At 38.6% G+C, this 19,444-nt stretch overlaps 2 protein-coding genes across 2 annotated transcripts; both read left to right on the top strand.

Annotated features, from left to right (window-relative positions):
• The first annotated feature begins 265 nt into the window (after nucleotides 1-265).
• LOC106543883 (gap junction delta-4 protein) lies at nucleotides 266-3,695 on the top strand. The gene is made up of 2 exons (XM_014059991.2): nucleotides 266-369; nucleotides 2,328-3,695. Exons 1-2 carry the CDS (start codon nucleotides 294-296, stop codon nucleotides 3,146-3,148), a joined length of 897 nt encoding a protein of 298 aa, XP_013915466.2. The 5' UTR covers nucleotides 266-293; the 3' UTR covers nucleotides 3,149-3,695.
• Nucleotides 3,696-14,400: 10,705 nt separating this feature from the next.
• On the top strand, nucleotides 14,401-17,373 carry LOC148045777 (gap junction delta-4 protein-like). Its single transcript, XM_087711828.1, has 2 exons — nucleotides 14,401-14,476; nucleotides 16,415-17,373. The coding sequence occupies exons 1-2, from the start codon at nucleotides 14,401-14,403 to the stop codon at nucleotides 17,221-17,223; spliced, it is 885 nt and encodes a 294-aa protein (XP_087567954.1). The 3' UTR covers nucleotides 17,224-17,373.
• Nucleotides 17,374-19,444: the final 2,071 nt, after the last annotated feature.

Raw genomic sequence — 19,444 nt, 5'->3', positions numbered from 1 at the left:
TTTGTTCTTCAATTTCAACTTGTTTATTTGTTTTTGTTTTGGCAGAGGTTTAAGTAAGTATATGCCCGAAATCAATGTTGTTTGCTTGATTTTCAGATTTTAACAAATTTTGCTCCCTGTAAGGAAGAGTTATATTTTCCAAAGATGTCTCATTTCTCTGCCAGTTTTGCTTACTTTGTGTCATTACTCCTCTCAAAAGCCAGCTTTAGTGTTTTATTTTTAATGTTTCCTCTCCCTCGTCTCATTTAGACTGCTGCATCTCATTCTTCCCATAGAAAAAAGTGCTCGGAGAAATGACTTCCACTATGAAATACTGGAACGCATTTGGCTTTTACTTCATTGTTCTCAACTATAATGTGACCATCGTAGGTAAGTATTTAGACATTTGCATTTGGGGTTTAATTGTTTTATTTTTGGGAAACTTTATTCAGCATTGTGGGAAGGGAACTGGTTTGCGAACCAGATGAAATGAAATGTTCAGAAACAAAACGAATCAGTATTTTGCACACGTTTCCCCCAAAATGGGATCATAAATAACTGGTGTGGAAGCAAAGCGGCAAAAAGTTTTGAGTCAAACTTTTATAGCAAAAGAAAATGAGTTTATTAGTCTTGCAGGACAAACTAATATTATTCTGTTAAGTAATAATTAGCCACAAATACAAATGAATATGATCAGAACGCTTCCTAAGGTACTTAATCATCAACAATTTCCCGCGAAGTAGCAAATAATTAATAGATTTAGTTTTGGCAAGAGCAATGGAAGAAAAAAAATTGGAAGACTCAGGCAAAAGGAAGACACATCCATCTTTGTCCAGCAGTGATAGCCTTAAAATCAAGCCTTGTTCAGCAGTCTTAAAAAATGAGACTGTTTTTACAAAAGCTGTCATTGAAATGTTCAGGTATTGCTGTTTTATATATTGTCTGCTTTTTTCTTTCCCTTGTCTATTGGCAGACTCAATAGTTTAGATTTACATTATTTAACTTATTTCCTGATTTGATCCCCTTTAAATCTATGATCACTGTAATGGATAAATCACATCAGTCATTTGATTTATGGAAAAACTCAAAAAGCACACTGTCAGTACTATATTATATTCAGCATTTATTCCTAAAAACTAAGATTTTTTCTGGAATAATACTAAGATTGAAAAGAAGAGACTTTCTAACCATACATTATTTACAATATACCATTTGATAGTGAAGAAAAAGAGGGAAAAGCTTGGATTTTATGTTCCTATGGGAAACAATGAAATATACATAATGGCCATTGAGTATATAGCTTCTTTTGAATTGGGCTTGATTCCTGGCAACTTTATAAGCACATCCATGGAAAACAGAAGGAATCTATTCTTCTGATATTTATCTGTTTACTACCCAGTCTAGTCTATAAACTTGGAATTTTCTTTGTGCCTCCCATCCAAGTAAAAACCCAGTCTAACTATGCTTAGCTTATGAGCCCAGGCTGGACTCAGGATGTAATTTTTGTCCTTCTTTGATACAAAATTTGAATCCGAAATGAATTAATGAAAGATTTTGAAAAGATGGATGGGACTACTTCTTCACTCAATGCAAACAACTGATGGAGCTGACTAATACAAAATGTATCCAAAATCAGTGTGATATATAGATAAATAAATATATTGATATGTGAGATATAAATAGGTGAGGAGAATCAGGTTTATAAATGACTTGAAAACCAAATCCTGTAAGAAAATAGCTTAAGCTGGTTGAATGTGTTTAGTTAGAAAACAGAATAGTAAGTGAACATATAATATAGCAATCTTTGAAGATTAACTGAGAAGAAATTTACCTCCTATTACGCTGATAAACGGGTCTAGAACACTGGGTGGAAATTGCAATGAATTTTGAGTGTGACTGAACGTTAAAATTTCCTAACAAGGTAGGCCATTAAGTCAACAGGTTTCCTCAAAAGAGTGTGCTTTATTAGGTAGCCATTTCTCAGCTAACATGTGGAGAGTCCACAATCTGTTCAGCATGCTAGCCATTTTACTTAAAGAGTTTGAAAAAGGGACTAGATGTATGCATTGAAGATCAAGTTATTTATTGTAATAATTTATGTAGCTTCCATGTGTATTCCCAAGTTGGCCAAAATGTATAATGTTATGCACTGTGAAAAAACGACTCATTTTTATGAGCATCCTCTGACGGAAATTTGACTATTTCTACAGCTTGCCAATGCGATTGATAAGCAGTTTTTGTAATCCTTACATGCATAGGATTAAAGTATGATCACTATTAGAAATTATTCTCAACCAGACTAGTCAATGTCTGGATGTTAGTGATTGGTCGTCCTTCTTTCTTTCCAGGAAAGATTTGGTTAATCTACATGATCCTGATGAGACTGATGGTGATCTTGTTTGGGGCCTACCCTGTCTATGACGATGAATTGACAGCTCTCGTCTGCAATACTGAAGAGCCAGGATGCGCAAGCATGTGCTATGATGCTTTCATCACAATCTCTCAAGTTCGCTTCTGGTTTTTTGAGTTTATGTCTGTCCTGATCCCTATTGCAGTGTTTATCATGTGTATCTTGCACAGTGTGGTCAAGCAAGTGGTGAAGATCTATTCTTTCCCTTGCACTTATTGCAAGCAGACAAAAATATCCACCGTCTTCAGTGGTGCACAAACCATCTTCAATGATGCAGAAAAGAGCAGAATCTCTTGTGCTGCCCATGAATTGACAATTCCTGATTTCTCACGGGCCTATGCAATTCATCTCTTTGTGAGGCTGATGATAGAAGTGGGTTTCAGAATTAGCAGTTATTGTTTGTTTGGTTTCTTCGTTCAGAAATTATACAGTTGTACCGACAAATCTTGCTCAAGTAAAGTAACCTGCTTTATCCCTAGGTCAACTGAAAAATCTACCATGATTATCTTACTGTGGATTGTCAGTGCTTTCTCCTTAATTCTTGGCCTGGTTGACCTCTTTGTGGCTATAAAAGATTGCAGGAGTAAGCGGCGTGGAGCCAGCATAGCAGAGCTAAGCAGGAGCCGCCTGCCCCGAGAACCAAGACCGAGCAGAGATCTGTTCAGCCTGAGAAGTGTCGCCGTGGCTGAGGATTGTAGCACTCTTCCCAAGAAAACCTACAAGAAGGAAGAGCAGCCTGCAAAAGATCTCAGTTGCTGAAATCCTAAATCTGCATTGAGCTGAGAAAGCCATGCATGCATTATCCTTTCATTTACAAACCATATATAACTTTTTGCAGCATTTAACTCTTGCTTATTTAGAAAGGTCCACTTTATAGAAAAAAAAGGGAGCTGGGTGACCCTAACTCTCTCTTCCCTCACTTAGACAGTGTTCTTCAACCTAGGCACCTTAAAGAGGTATAAACTTCACATTTCTCCAGCCAGCCAGCCAGCCAGCCAGCCTTCCCTTTCAGACTATTTTTTTTAAAAAGAAGATTGTGCCATACAGTATAGGCAATTGATTTTTGAGAGAGGGTGGAGAGCTAAAAAAAATATATGAAAGTCTTGACTTTTGGAAACAACACGCTTTCTTGGAGCACTTATATAAACTTTTACTTAGATAGGATCCAGAATAAGACAGAATAACCCAAAAACATGATGATCAAATTGATGCAATGTTTTAAAGAAACAGTTGTCGCACAACAATGAGGAAAAATATGGCATGGTCTATAAGATATACATCAAATTATAACTTAAAATAAAATAGGTACAACATATCCTACCAATGGTATACAGTTCCATTAATAATATTTTGGATAAACAGTTAATACAGTAGTAAATTTTGGAAACAGAAGGACTGTTTTTAATAGAGATGTAAAAATCCCAGAAAGTACTGAAAAGATATACCTAGTACAATGCCAAAAAAATAATAATTGGAATTTAATTTGAAATGAAACCACAACTCTTGTTACTAGCTATAATCTCACAAAAAAATAGAAAATAAATTTTGCTCAGCATTGGAAGGAATATATAATTCTGATCATATCTAACTGAAATTTGAAGAACATGCAGCAATGGAGAATTAATATAAGGGAAGTTTAAGCAATTTTAAACAAGAACAGTTGCCAGACATACAATATAACATGCTGCGTGGCAAAAACCATCACAGTCTGCCATCTAAAATCAACAATTTGATACATTAGTAGATCTACAGAAGAGGGAAATTAGAAACTCTTTAGTTCTTTTTCTATTAAATTTCCCCCTTTAAAGATTAATTTTTAGTATTTAAATTATTCTTATATTAATTTTGCTTACCATATTTTTTAACATTCACAGATATGTGAATGCATCTATATCTATAATTTGAAATCTTTAATGCATAACAAATAGTTTGATAAAACATGCAAACAGATTAAATTGCTTTTTATCATAATTTTTCTTTTTTTAAAAATGCACACATATACGTATGAGTGTGTGGGTGTTTATATCTACATCTATATCTACATACAAAACATTAGAATTTAGACTTAATACTTCAAGTCCAAGTTTGAAATCTTTATTGCAGAACAAATACTGTGATGCTACTTGCAGATAGATTAAATTGCTTTTGCCTTATCATACTTTTGTGTTTTTATTAACATGCACATACATAATTACATATGCATGTATATGTCTCTATATCCATATCCATATTACATATAAAATATTACAATAATGACTTCAATACCAAGCAACTAGCTCAAGGTTAGCAGCTTTTATTACTCAATAAATACTTTGGTAGGCTTTTTATTATTATTATTGTTAACTCTTTGTAACATCAGTATCGTAAATTCTAAATCCACACTGTGCAACTTCTTTGTTCTTTATATTATCTCTAATGCTCAAAGTTCTCTAAACTTTAGAACATAATTAATATCAATTAATCCTGTACTAATATCATTGTATCAAGTCAATATAGTGTATTACCATTTACAAACAAAAAAAATAATAAAACTTGCAAAACTATTCAGAGTCTCTCTTTCTATGGGGAAAATAAAAGCAGGTTGGTTGAGGACACAGATCAAAGAGTTTTCCTCAAAGCGTTTTCCTATGTTATCATTTCTCAGCACCTTCAGTTGCTTTGTTTAAGAAGATTTGCCTACACAGTAGAAGCATCTGAATTTTGGAAAAAAAGGTGAATAAAGGAAGTATTGTCTTCCAACGGACAATGAAAAGAAAATGTTTAGGTGAGGAGTCAAATTGTATCTATCATGCTTAACCTGTGATTGTGATAGAAGTCCAAATGTTTAGACCTCTAAATCAAACAAAAGCTTTCATGCCGGTATCTTCAAACATTCTATCATAGAAAAAAAAATCAGCATTTAAAGAGGAATGTAACAAGGACATTACAAATGACACATCTTTTGACATATACTTCCACTCCTAGAGAGATTTGCTGTAGTTGGTTTTGTGCATGTCTGGGCTAATAAAAATTAGAGATTCCTCAGCATCATGATTTACAAACACTGGTCTAAAACTCCTAAAAATATTGGTCAGGTTAATTATACAGACTCCATTATAAGTCCATCAATTGGTAAGTGTTGTGTGAGAATTTTACCATTGGCAAAATAGCTATTTTCAAAAAGGGAAACAATAGTCCTTCATTTGCATTCATTAAATTGTTAAAATACGTGCACATATTAAATGTGGAATATAAATATTTCAAATCTATGGGGACAAAAAATCAACAACAATTTTCCCACCACATTTTTCCTCTTTAGAAGGTGGTAAGCGTTTCTAGGTCTCCACAATAATGACCGGGGAAATAAATGTGTGATTCGGCTGGACACCATAAAAGATGTGAAAAGGACCTCACTGGAGTTCTCACTGCAGTTTTAAATAATGAACATCGTAACCATGTTCCAATACTATGCATGCTATTTGGTATGGCTTTATAAATGGGGTGCTTAATATTTCAACCTTATTTAAACCAAATCAATATCCTTTGCTTCTTCTGTCATTGGAGTCAACCCTGTACAATATTTTCCTTCCCGTCTCTATCTCCCATACTCTCTAAGTTTCAGTTCAGTAAACTTGGGTCCTATTCCATTTCATATCACGACTGAAATGCTGCTCTCTGGAGGAATCAGAAGAGCTTGCTGCGTGCAAAAATGCAGATCCAGGACAGCTGAAGTGTGAGAAATAGTTCAGAATTCACTAAAACTCAGCATTCACTAAAAGTCAAACACCAGCCTCTCAGTGCAATGTCAAAATGGAATAAGACTCAGTAATGAGTTTCCGTAACAAAATTTACCGAAGCAATTACCCATCCCAACCCACAGGCCTCTTAATGTTTCAGAGAATTTCTCAGCCTGTGCGCAAGGGTCTTTTCAACACTAGAAGTTCAGCTGCATTCCTGGTTGCTTCCTTAATATGGGCTGGAAACCTCATAGGGCCTCAGTTTTCAGCTTTCTCTCCTTTCAGTTTTTTAATTGCCATGAAAGCTGAACTACGTACTGGATACTACTAGTTATATTGACAGATCTAGACAGAACAGAGGTATTTTTGAGGAAGGGGACAATCAAAACAGATCCTGTGCAATTGCAGCCCTGTCCTTTTGAATGTAGAGATGGGTTCTGTACATATACATACATATGCCTTTTGATTAGGTGGATATAGCTGTCTTTACACACACACACACACACACGCTCAGTATTTTATATGTTTGCCTCTTCAGTTCGGTGTTTGCATTTTCCTGTTTTGCTGAACAACTGGAGTGTTTCAGTTAACAACTGAGGCAAGAAAGGCTGTAAAATAGGTCAAAACTAATTTAACAACTGGCTCCTCACTTAGTAACAGTAATTTTGGACTTAATTGTGCTCATAAGTCCAGGACCACCGGTACAATGTAAGGCTTTGATTAGGGGTTACAGCTATTTCCTTCCTTCCTTCCTTCCTTCCTTCCTTCCTTCCTTCCTTCCTTCCTTCCTTCCTTCCTTCCTTCCTTCCTTCCTTCCTTCCTTCCTTCCTGCCTTCCTTCCTGCCTTCCTTCCTTCCCCCCCTCTCTCTCCCTCTTTCCTTCTCATCTTTCCTCCCTCCCTCCTCCCTCTCTCTCTCACAATATTAATGAACCTAATTATTTGACATGCCTAGCCTTTCAGCTGTTCAATGTTTGCACTTTTCTGTTTTGCTGAACAACAGCAAAAATACAGCAAAGAAAAGTTAGAATGGAAGAGCACATTATATACAATCATACAATAACAGAATTGGAAGGGACCTTGGAGGTCTTCTAGTCCAGCCCCCTGCTCAAGCAGAAGATCCTACACCAGTGATGGCTAATCTTTTCCCCATCACATGCAAAAAGTGAGGGGGAGTGCAGGGTGTGTGTGTGAGGGCGTGCCCACACCCATAGTTCTATGCACGTGACCCCTGTGCGCATGTGCGTATGACCCCTCCTTGACCTGCTTTTGGTGTGCAATGGACCCGTTTTTTGCCCTCCCCAGGCTCTAGAGGCTTTCTAGGAGCCTGGGGAGGGTGAAAATTGCCTCCCCCGCCCCTCTGGAGGCCCTCTGGAGGACACAAAGTGGTCCTATGGGCAACCTGGAAGTCTATCCCCAAACTTCCGGTTGCCTATAGGGCCGTTTTTCACCCTCCGGAGGCTTCAGGAGGCTTCCCTGAAGCCTCTGGAAGGGAAAAAAATGACCCAATGCGCAAACCGGACGTGCATTCTTGAACTTCCAGTTTGGGTTGTTTTTCACGGCCGAAAATGAAGGCTGAAGTGACCTAGCCAACACGCATAGGCACACTGGAGCTGACAGGGCAATGCCTTGCGTACCCTAACAAATGGCTCACGTGCCAGAGGGTTGCCATCATGGTTCTATACCATTCTAGACAAATGGCTGTACGGTCTCTTATATTGACAAGCTCCAGTAAAGGAACAAATATTTCTTCCAGTGGTGAGCCTTTCCATTTACTAATTGTTCTCACAATCAGGAAATGTCTTCTTAATTCTAGGTTGGATCTGTCCTTAATAATCTTCCATCAGGTGCTCTGGAACAGCGGTCACCACTGGTGGTCCATGGACTACTGGTGGTCTGTGAGAAAATTTTGGTGGTCCACAGAAAAAATATTTGCATTTTTATATTGCACTAAATCAGGTTTCTCAAACCTGATTTAGTGCAATATAATTTCCCCTGGGAACGGATATGTGCAATGAATACTTGTGCTGATGAAGAGAGTCTTCCCCTTCGGGGTCTTTTTGTGTGGGTCAACGGGTGGCAGATATTCTAACTTGGAGTGTGCTTCAGTCTCCTGGTGCGGGGTTTTGGGCGAAGGCTGGAGGGAAGTGCCACTGGTGGCAAAGAGCCAGAGGGCCTTATTCCAGTGGGACTGTATCATGGTCTGGAACTGGCTGACCACCTGAGCCCACTGAGCTTCCAGGCACCTGTACTGGACCTACACTCACACAGGTCTTCTCTCTGCTTGGAAAACCTATGCTCGTAGTCCTCAGTGAGGTGCTTCTGCTGGGCCTTCTTCTTGGTCAGATCCAATTTGAACTAAGCTATTTTGCTAACTCTTTCTTGTGGTGGCTGCTTAGCTCCAACAACTACTTCCTGTTGGAGCCCTAAGGAGCCCAGGCAGGCAGGCGAGGAGTGGCTGGGAAAGGAGGAGCAAGTAGAGGCTGCCAAGGGACCACTCAAAGTGAGTGACATTGAGTTGGCCATGCCCACCCAGTCACCTGACCATCTAGCCACACCCATTCAATCATTAGACAGAGTGGTCCGCGGGATTTAAACTTATGAATTAAGTGGTCCCTGAGGTCTGAAAGGTTGGTGATCCCTGCTTTGGAGAATAGTGACCCCTCTTTTCTGTGATGGTCCTTAATTGCTGAAATATTGCTATTGTGTCATCCCCCATCTTTCTGTCTGATAGACTTGAGTTCTCACATTATGGTCTAGAAATTCTCGTGTTGCATCCTTAAATCCTTGTTGGCCTTCCTTGCAAGTAGTGCAGTATCAAAATCCTGCAGCCTCTTTCCCTTCTTTCCTCCTCCCCTCAACAGTGAGAGGACCCTTGGAGTCCTAGTAGATGATCATCTGAATATGAGCCAGTAGTATGCAGCAGCAGCGAAAAAAGCTAATACAATCCTAATGTCAGGCATGCCTCCATCAATAACCAAGAAAGAAAACTCCCAACTCCATTGTTTGTGGAATTAAAGATACTTTTACTGGTTATGAAAAGATAGAAGAAAAAAAAAAAGCAACATCTGAGCCAAAAAGGCATGAACAAGTATATATCAAATGTTTACCGAACACCCTTCCCCTGGTCACCCCAACCCAATAACCACTCTTCAACTCCCTAAGGTATCATGTGAGTTGCATCTTCAAAACTTCTCATGCAGTTGGTATGCAGAGACATATGACCTTGACCAAGTCCAAACACTGGCCATCAGCATGTGCAGAAGATGGAGAAATTCAATCCCCCCTCCTGATAACTCCTCCAGTACCATGAGGTTCCCTTCCCAAATACCATAAGCCCCCACCCTCCCTGTTTCTATGGCAGCCGATAGCAAATAAGCGAAGTAGAAGTTGACACCTAGGTTCAGAGGTGGGTTCCTACCGATTTGGACCGGTTCAGCCGAACTGGTTGTACTGGCAGCAGCGTAGGCGCCGCCATGTTGTTTTTTTGCTTCTGCGTATGCACAAAAACATTTTTACTAGTGCGCACGTGAGCGTAGCGCACCCAAAGTGCATTACTGAGTGAACCGGCAGCAGCAGAAGCTGGAACCTACCCTTGCCTAGATTGTATAAACAGATGCATAGAATCAAAATCACATGAAGTATTAGTACTGCTTTATAAAACCCTTGCAAGACCACAGCTGGAATATTGCAACCAATTTTGGTCACCATATGACAAAGAAATATGTTGAGACTTTGGAAAAAGTTCAGAAAAGAGCAACTAAGATGATCAAAGGCCTGGAGACTAAAACATATGAAGAAGGATTTGGGTTTTGCTAAGGAAAAGAAGAATTAGGGGGGACATGATAGGAATATTCCGGTATTGGAGGAGCTGCTATAAAGAGCAGGGGGTCAAATTATTCTACAAAGCACCAGAGGCCAATACAACTTGGAATAAAGGAGATATTTCCTAACAGTAAGGACAATTAACCAATTACCTTCTGAAATTGTGGGTGCTCCATCATTGGAGGTTTTTAAGAAGAGACTGGACAACCACTTATCTGAAATAATATAGGTTCTCCTGCTTGAAAAGGGGGCTGGAATAGAAGACCTCCAACGTCCCTTCCAGCTCTGTTCTATTCTAAATATTCTGGGTGAAACTCTTGATTTTTTGAACTGTGTAATTTCCCACAATGTACCAAACAATATTTCATTGTTTGTTACATTGTGTGACATTAGACAGTTATATCCAGTTAAAGAAACTGTAATCATGCTGTCATTCTGGGCTATCCACATCATAAACATAACCAAAAAATGGTGGAGTTTTAATTACACTATTGTCACTGACATCTTGACTTTTTTTCCGGCTATACCTCTGTTGCAACTCCTCCAATTCACCAAGAAAAAAAACCAGCTTTATTTCCCCAAGGAAAGGAGATCTGAAAACCATGCAATTTTATCAGGCACTTGGCCTCCAACAAGCTGACTCAAATTTAATGCATCTCTTACTCCAGCCCTACTTCTACTGCCCCATTGAAGGGTGCATGGTGGCAATAGGAGCCTAAAGACCTACAGAACGAAGAAGTCAAAATATTTCTGTATATTCCAAGGAAAAATGCTGCTACAGATCCGGGGACTCCATCAGCAATCATGGATATGTTGCATTTTATTCTTAACTCTCATCTTGAGAATACTTTTATTTTTCCTCATCTTGAGAATACTTTTATTTTTCATTTGGAATACTGGTTACTTCTGCAAGTGAACTTTTATAAAATATTTAGCTTTGTACTCAAGAAGAGCTAAGACCACCCTGAGCAATCTTATCTCTTTGGGGTGGGCCGACTGAATTTGAATGAGCAAAAAAGTTGTTTGCATATTTTAAACATCCTTGAAATAACTGTGGCCTTCAGAGCGAAGTCTGTGAAGATAAATATGCTTCCTCAGATGCTAGCTTTCGTGGGCAATTTCCCCCCCTCCCCAACATCATTGCTCCGAGTTCTACTAGTTCTATATACTCTTTTGCTCTATTATGCCTTATTCTGAAAATATGCAGAAGGTAAATTAATAATTTAGGAAACTCTAATAAATTAATTAGTTTTGGAAGTTGAAAGTTGGTCAAAACAAAACACCTTAAGAAAGAGGTGTGTTAAACGAGGAGGGGAAGTGAGTTGTGTAATATCTAAAAAGGATGAAAAACAGAGTGTAATTATGTATTGAGAAGACTGCAGAGTCATTCACATATTTCTTGACTTTAATAATTTTCACTCCTATTTATTTCTTGCAATTTTCTCTCTCTTCAGTTTCACTTTGTCTCCCACTGTATGAAAAAAATCTTAATAAATGTATAAGGTAAAGGTAAATGATCCCCCGCACATTCGTGATTGTCCTTTCTGACTCTAGGTGGTGGTGCTCATCTCCGTTTCAAAGCCAAAGAGCCAGCACTGTCCGAAGATGTCTCCGTGGTCATGTGGCTGGCATGGTTCAATGCCGAAGGCCCACGGAATGCTGTTAAAACCTTCCCACCCAAATGGTCCCTGTTTTTCTTTACACGACACTAGGAATTCGAACTGCCTAACTGCCGACCCCTCTGATGGACAAGCTTAGCGTCTTAGCCACTGAGTCACTGTGTCCCCAACATATTACCATATATTTAAAAAAAAAGAAAGAAATATAGTCAAAATACATAAAATTTATCTGAGAAGGAAGCAATATCATTCCTTAATCCTGAAATCAAGATGCTATTGTTTGGAAGCTTAAAAAGAAAAGTAATATTAGGATAAATATTTAGAAAAAGCCCATTAATCAGCCTTCTTAGTTGAACTAGATAGGATGCACACTAAAAGGACAGTTCATAATCCTTCCTAGTTGCATCTGCTATAGGTGAGAAACTCATTATTTTCTAGGACAAATGATGACTGAAAGTGCCCATCTCTAAGACCAGGGGTGGGTTTCAACTGGTTCGCGGCGGTCCCCGTGAACTGGTTGGTCGGCGAACTCGGAAGTAAGTAACTTCCAGGAACGGCGAAGGGCCCGCCCGTCCGCTGCTCCTTACCCGGTTTTGACGAGTTCTGTGCTTCCACACATGCGCAGGACGCATACAGCGCCTGCGCGATCCTCCAGGAGCAGCTGGAGCATCGTACAGACGCTAGTATGCATGCGTGCACTGCGCGCGTGCACGAGGACGCCGCCAGCCCCGTTCCAACCGAACTGGTTGGAACGGGGCGAGAAACCCACCCCTGTCTCAGACCCTATATCAAGGGTATCAAACATCAATTTCATTGACTGCCACATCATGGTTGTGTCTGACTTTGGAGGGGCAGAGGGTGTGGCCAGGGTTGGTCATGGTTGTGTGGGTGGTAGTCATGGTGGGCATATTGGTGGCACCCATGGTAGCCATGTGATAAGGTAGGATTCCCTCACTCTCATTATAATCTCCTTCCTTCCTTCCTTCCTTCCTTCCTTCCTTCCTTCCTTCCTTCCTTCCTTCCTTCCTTCCTTCCTTCCCTCCCTCCCTCCCTCCCTCCCTCCCTCCCTCTTCTTTTTCCTTCCCTCATCATTCTCTTTTCTTCTTCCTTTCCCTCTTTCCTTCTTTTTCCTTCCTTGCTCTTTTCCCATTGTTTCTTATTTTCTTTGCCTTTCCTCTTTCCCTTTCTCCTTTCCTTCTCAAATGCTCAAATGCAAAACATTTCTCCTTTTGCTTTGTTTTTACTTTGTTTTGGTAGCCCCCTGCCAGTGAAAGTGGAGCCCACACCCCGTTTTTGGCCATGAGGGCCTCCTGCAGCAGAAGTGGAGCTCCTTTTTTGCTGACAGAGGCACTGCAGCCTGGGTCTTCGCTGTTTCCAGGCTCACCCTGCGGGCCAGATCTAAGCCCCCAGCGGGCCAGATCTGATCCCTAGGCCTGAATTTATGTTCCTGGGAGTCAAACTATTCTCCAAAACACCTGAGTGTAGGACAAGAAGCAATGGGTGGAAACTAATCAAGGAGAGAAGCAACTTAGAACTAAGGAGAAATTTCCTGACAGTCAGAACAATTAATCAATGGAACAGCTTGCCTCCAAAAGTTGTGGATGCTCGAACACTGGAAGTTTTTAAGAAGATGATAACCATTTGTCTGAAGTGGTGTAGGGTTTCCTGCCTAGGCAGGGGTTGGACTAGAAGACCTCCAAGGTCCCTTCCAAGCTCTGTTATCCTATTCTATTCTACACTGTCAGAAGGCACCCCATCTTTCTTACCTCCACATGCAGAATTTGCTAAGAAGTGAGTCAATTAAAGCCAGAAAAAAAGTTTTAAAAAGTTTGCATAGGCAAAGAGATACATATTGGGATGGATGCACTCCATTTAGATCTCATGTTGATGTTCCTCTGGATTAATTGGGTCTTGGGCAAGGATGGACTCAAACTATCTACTTTACAAATAACTTTTTTTCATGTATATTTGTGCTAACCATACGGAACCTGACTTCATGGCCATTTATTTGTTTTCTATTGTTCATTCTGTTGCTCTTAGGCTGATGATGGAATGGCCTTGGCCATCTTAAGGTTTCATTACTGAACTGCAAGAAAAGAATAATGGTGGATACTTTGGTGGAGGTCTTGGAAGAAGGCTTGAGCAGAAAGGAAAAAAAATGGCTTGCAATAAAGAAATAAAAGAACGCCTTTCCCAAGAGAGTTGCGTCCCCTACATCACATTGGCTCATCCCCCAAATAATGACTATCTATGATTTACTAAAATGTGTTTACATATAACGCTTTTTTCTCTCTCTGAAAACAACAGATAACTATGACATCTGTTTCCTTCCACGGTGGGAGGAACAATTGGCTTTCACTGTTTTTTACTTGTTGCTGAGATTCTGTGCTTCAGAAGGAGTGAGACCTTTCCAGCTACCAGCTCATCCTGAGAGCAAGAAGCGGAGCAGATAGACAAACCTGAATCCTCCGTAGCTGACTGGCTACAGGTTTCGTTTCACATCATTTAGGAAGAGATTTCTCCTGGTAAGTAATCTGCTAAATGTTAAGTTTAAGTTTCCTTCTTCAATTTCATCTATTTTCTATTTCTTTCTTTTTTTTTGCAGAAGTTTCTTTAAAAACAGGCCTGAATTTAAGTTTTTTTTATTTCCTGATTTTAATAAATTCTGCTCCCTGTAAGGAAGAGTTATATTTCCCCAAGAAATCTCATTTCTCTGTCAATTTTGCTTACCTTATTTGACTATTCCTCTTAAAAGCCACCTTTAGATATTTTTTTTTCCTTTTTAACATTTCTTCTCCCTCTTTTCACTTAGATTGCTGCAGTTCATTCTTCTTGTAGAAAAAAAGAGATTGTATGACTGCAACTATGAAATACTGGAGTGCTTTTAACTTTTCCTTGATTGCCATCAATTCTAATGTGACCATTATAGGTAAGTATTTATAAATTTGCATTTTAGATTTGAGTTTTAATTATTTTCATTCTGGGAAGTTTCTGGGAAACTTCATTTAACATTCTGGGCAAAGAAGTTTCTTTGAGAATCAAACAAGCACCATGGAATGAAATTTGCAGGAACAAAATCCAACCAGAATTTACACACATTTTTCCAAAAAAATGGGCTCATAAATGAATGGTGTGGAAGTGAAGCTGCAAAGTGTGTTTGGCCATTATGAGTATAACTTTTATTTAATGCCTGCAAAGATAGTAGCAAAAATAAATTGGCACTTCAGAGCATGAATATTATTCTGTTAGGGAGTAATTTAACGTAACTATTTACAAATAAATATGATCAGAACTAGCGTTTGGCAAGAGCCATGGAAAAGAAAAATTATAAGGCTTCAGTCAAAAGGAGGGCACCTCCACCTTTGTGGCCTTGTCCTTGTGCAGCAGGGATAGCCTCAATATCAAATATTGTCCAGCTGTCGTAAAAATATGAGACTGTTTTCATAACATCACCGAAACCTTCGTGCATTTTGACCTTGTATTGTGTCTGCCTCTTCCTTTCTCTTGTATGTTGGCAGACTCAACAATCTAGATTTACATTATTTAGCTTATTTCTTAATTCCATCAATTGCCTTCAATCTGTCCCTAGTAAATTCACCATCCCTTTAGCCTGTGGATCCCATGAGTCATTCTGTGTTTTATGGTAAACCTTGAAAAACACAGTGTCTGTTCAATATTATACCCCGCATTTGCTCTTGAAAAAAATTGAGATTATTCCAACTTGAGAAACAAAAATTTTTGAAGTTGGAAAAAAAAGAAGGAATCTGTTATGGGTATCTTCTGGTATTTATCTGTTTAGTACCCCATCTACTCTTAGTAATTAGAAATTTCTTGTTCCTCTTTTGTGATGTTATACAATGTGAAATTTTATGAGTATGCCCTGATTACTTTAACAATTTATTCTGTTCTCAGCTCAGCAATGGAATGTAAAAACTGACCAATTCACTGCAGCCAACTGACCATGGGACAAATTGCCATAGTCAACGTTTCACAGGACAAACTCACTGCAGGACAATTTAACAATTTAATTATTTAAAATAAATATTATTTTAATTTCAATTCACATTTCATTTTGTCCTCTTTTTTATCATTCTTTCTTTAATGTTTCTACTCCACCCTTTCTTTGATATTAGGGTAACTCTTGTCCTGCAGTAAGTGGTCCAGTGATGAGCTGGCCAAAGCAAGTTGGCCATGGCATGTTGGCATGTGATGTGTTGGCCACGGTGAGTTGGCCATGGCGAATTGTCACAGACCTTCTCAGTAATGCAATTGATGAGAAGTGCTACCTAATGTTAATCAAACGCAATACGGCTACTGATTAGAAATTATTCTCAACCAGGCTAGCCAATTTTTTTTCTGAAAAGTTTTTTTTTTAATTCTCTTACGTACAATTATAAGTATACATTCACATAGTTGTTATTCTCCTTTACGTTTGTCATTCTTATACATTTAATAGGTAGTATTATACAATTTGGGTTACTTTATTTACCATCCCTACTGCCTGTTATAACAATCTTATTTTCCCTTTCTCTTCTCCCTCCTTCCCTTCTCTACTTCCTCTCTTCCTCCTTTCCTTCCCCTTCCTTCCCTTACCTCTTCCCTACTCCCCCCCTTCCCCTTCCTATCACCTCTCCTCTTTCTGTTCCTTCCACCCTCCTCTCCTTCCCTCTTTTTTCCTTCCCTCCTCTTCCTCTAGTTCTCTCCTTCTCTCCCCCTTTCTTTTTCTGTTGTTATAGGTGTCTTTCAAATCTCAGTTTATGTTTTCTTGGGAAAACTAGCCAATCAGGCTAGTCAATGTGCAGGGGATTTAATGATGGATTGGACATTTTTTTATTTGTTTTATCTCATCCTTTTTCTTCCTTTCCAGGAAAGATTTGGCTAATCTACATGATGCTGATGAAAATGATGATGATATGGCTGGGTGCGTACCCTCTCTATCAAGATGAATTGTCAGCTTTTGTCTGCAATACCAACCAGCCAGGATGCACAAGCACGTGCTACGATGCTTTCACAGCAGTCTCTCAAGTTCGTTTCTGGTTGTTTGAGTTCTTGTCTGTCCTGCTCCCTTTTGCAATGTTTGTCACCTGCATCTTGCACAACGTGGCTAACCAAGTTGTGGAGGTCTACAATCTCCCTTGCATTTATTGCAAACAGATCAAAGCATCCCTTGGCCTCAGAGCTAGCGAAGCAACCCTCACTGAGTCAAATAAAAGCAAAGTCACTTGCGGGGCCCACGAACTGGCAATCCCTGATTTTTCACGTGCCTATTTAGTTCAACTGGTCATGAGAATAATGATAGAAATTGGCTTTGCAATTAGTAGCTTCCATCTGTTTGGCTTCTTTGTTGAGAAATTCTATAATTGTACTGAGGAAATTTGTCCAAGCAATATAACCTGCTTTGTCCCCAGAACAACCGAAAAATCTGCCGTCATGATCTTGCTGTGGGTTATCGGTAGTTTCTCCATATTTCTTGGCTTTCTTGACCTGATTCTGGTTATAAAAGAGGGTAGAGATAAGCTGTGTGCAGCTAGCAAGTCAAAGTTATGCGGGACTCGCCAAAGAGAGGGAGGAAGCAGAGATTTGTTCAGCTTTGATGACGCTGAGGAGTCTACATCTAGTTTTCCCATGAAAAGTTTCAGAAAGGAAAGGCACTGTGTGAAAGAGTTTGAATTTTAAATCTAAAGTCTGCCTTGAGCTGAGAGAAAACTATGCATACATTACTAACCATATAACTTTTTGCAGCATTTAACTCTTGCATATTTACAATACATAGAAAAAAAGGGGCGCTGGGTGACCCTAATCATTCCCTCCCTTAAACAATGTTCTTCAACCTAGGCACCTTAAAGAGATGCAAACTTCACATTTTTCCAGCCAGCCAGCCTTCCCCTTCAGACTATTTTTTTAAAAAAAGAATATTGCCCCATCCACTATAGACAATTGATTTTTTTTAAAACCAGACTTGAGAGGTAAATAATGAAAGTCTTGACTTTTGAAACCAACACCCTTTCTTGCAGCACATATATGATTTTAATTTTTTTTTAGATAGGATACAGAATAAGATAGAGTGGTCCAAAAACTTTATGATAAAATAAATGCAACTTTTTAAAGAGACAGTTGCCACCCAATAATGGGAAAAATTATGGCATTTGCATCATTTACATGACAAAACATTAGAAACTTTATAGCATAATGAGATATTTGCTTACAGCAGCAAAGGTAAGTTTTGCTCAACATTGGAACAAATAAAATTCTGGCCATATCTGAGGAGGAACTTAAACTTGGAGAACATGCAGCAATTGCAACATTAACGGCATATAAGGGAAGTTTAACCAAATTTCAAAAAGAGTGATTCCCACAGACACACTATATCTAGGCTCCGTGGCAAACATTTTGCCATCTAAGGAGGCTTAAAATCAACAATTTGGCACATTAGCAAATATGGATAAAGGGGAATATTAGAAACCCAATAGTTCTTCCCCCTTTTCCCTTCCTTCTCCCTTTTTATAATTATTGCTTGCTTATGATATATTTTTTTCCTAATATTAACATGCACTTATATACACATCCCTGTGTGTGCATGTCCATATATCTATAGTTAAAATATTACACTATAGATTTCAATACTCAGCTCAGGTTTGAATCGTTTGATATAACCTGCAGACATATTAAATTGCTTTTGCTGACAGTATCTTTTCCTTTTTTTTTATTAACATGCACATATAAATGTGTTTTTTTTTATATCTACACCTATATTTACATATACATTTCAATATAGACTTCAATACTCAAGTCTGAAACTTTTATTTTTTTTCATTAACACGCACATGTATGTTTGTATGTGTGTGTGTATTTTCCATATCTATATCACATATAAAACATTGCAATAGAGATTTCAATACAAAGCATTGAAGGTGAAGATTAGGACTTTTATTGCTCAATAAATACTCTGGTAGGGTTTTTTATTGTTATTGTTATGCTCCATGTGAAATTGTTATATCATTGTAATCAATATTATAAATTGTAATCCATACTGTACAACTATTTCTTTCCTTTTATTCTGTCTTTATTCTTTCCTTTTATTCTGTCTCTATTGTGGCTATCTAAACAATAGAATATCTTTAACATCAATTAATCCTGTATTAATATAATGTATTACCACTTACAAACCAAAAAAATAATAAAACTTGCAAAAATTTTACGAGTGTCTCCCTCTCTCTCTCTCTACGGGGGGGGGGGGAAATGGGGGAGCTGGGTGGGGACACTGATCAAGGAGTCTTCCTCAAGGACAACTATGTTATTATTTGCCAGTACTTTCAGATGCTTTAAGATAATTTGCCTATCCAGCAGAGGCTTCTGATTTTTGGAAATGCTCACCAAGATCAGGGGGTGGATAAAGGAAGCCTTCCCTTCCCTTGGGGGGATGAAAAGGAAAGGCTGAGATAAGGAGCCAAGCTGCATTGATCATACTTAGCCCGTGATTCAGGATTCCAAAAGTTTAGGACTTCTAAATCAGACAAAAGTTTTCATGCAGATATCTTCAAACAATTCTATTATTGGGAGGTGGGGAAATATGCATTTGAGGGGAAAGGACATTATAAATGACACATCTTTTGACATACACTTCCATTCTTAGAAAAATTTGCAATTGTTGGTTTTATGCATGTCTGGTCTAGTAAAAATTAAACAGAGGTTTCGGAGCATCATGATTTTCAAACACTCCTCTAAAACTCATAAACATATTGATCAGATTAATTACACTGAATTCATTATAAGTCCATAAAATGGTAAGTGTGTGCAAATAGAGCTACTTTTATAAAAGAGGAATGCTATCCCTTCATTCTCATTCATCAAATTGTTGGAATATCTGCACCTACGAAATGTGGAATATAAACATTTC

Source organism: Thamnophis sirtalis, unplaced genomic scaffold (genome assembly GCF_051295495.1).
Source record: "Thamnophis sirtalis isolate CommonGarterSnake01/CBP01778 unplaced genomic scaffold, rThaSir2_p1.2 scaffold_4, whole genome shotgun sequence".
Taxonomy (NCBI): Eukaryota; Metazoa; Chordata; class Lepidosauria; order Squamata; family Natricidae; genus Thamnophis; species Thamnophis sirtalis.
This window is presented reverse-complemented; position numbering and strand designations above follow the sequence as displayed.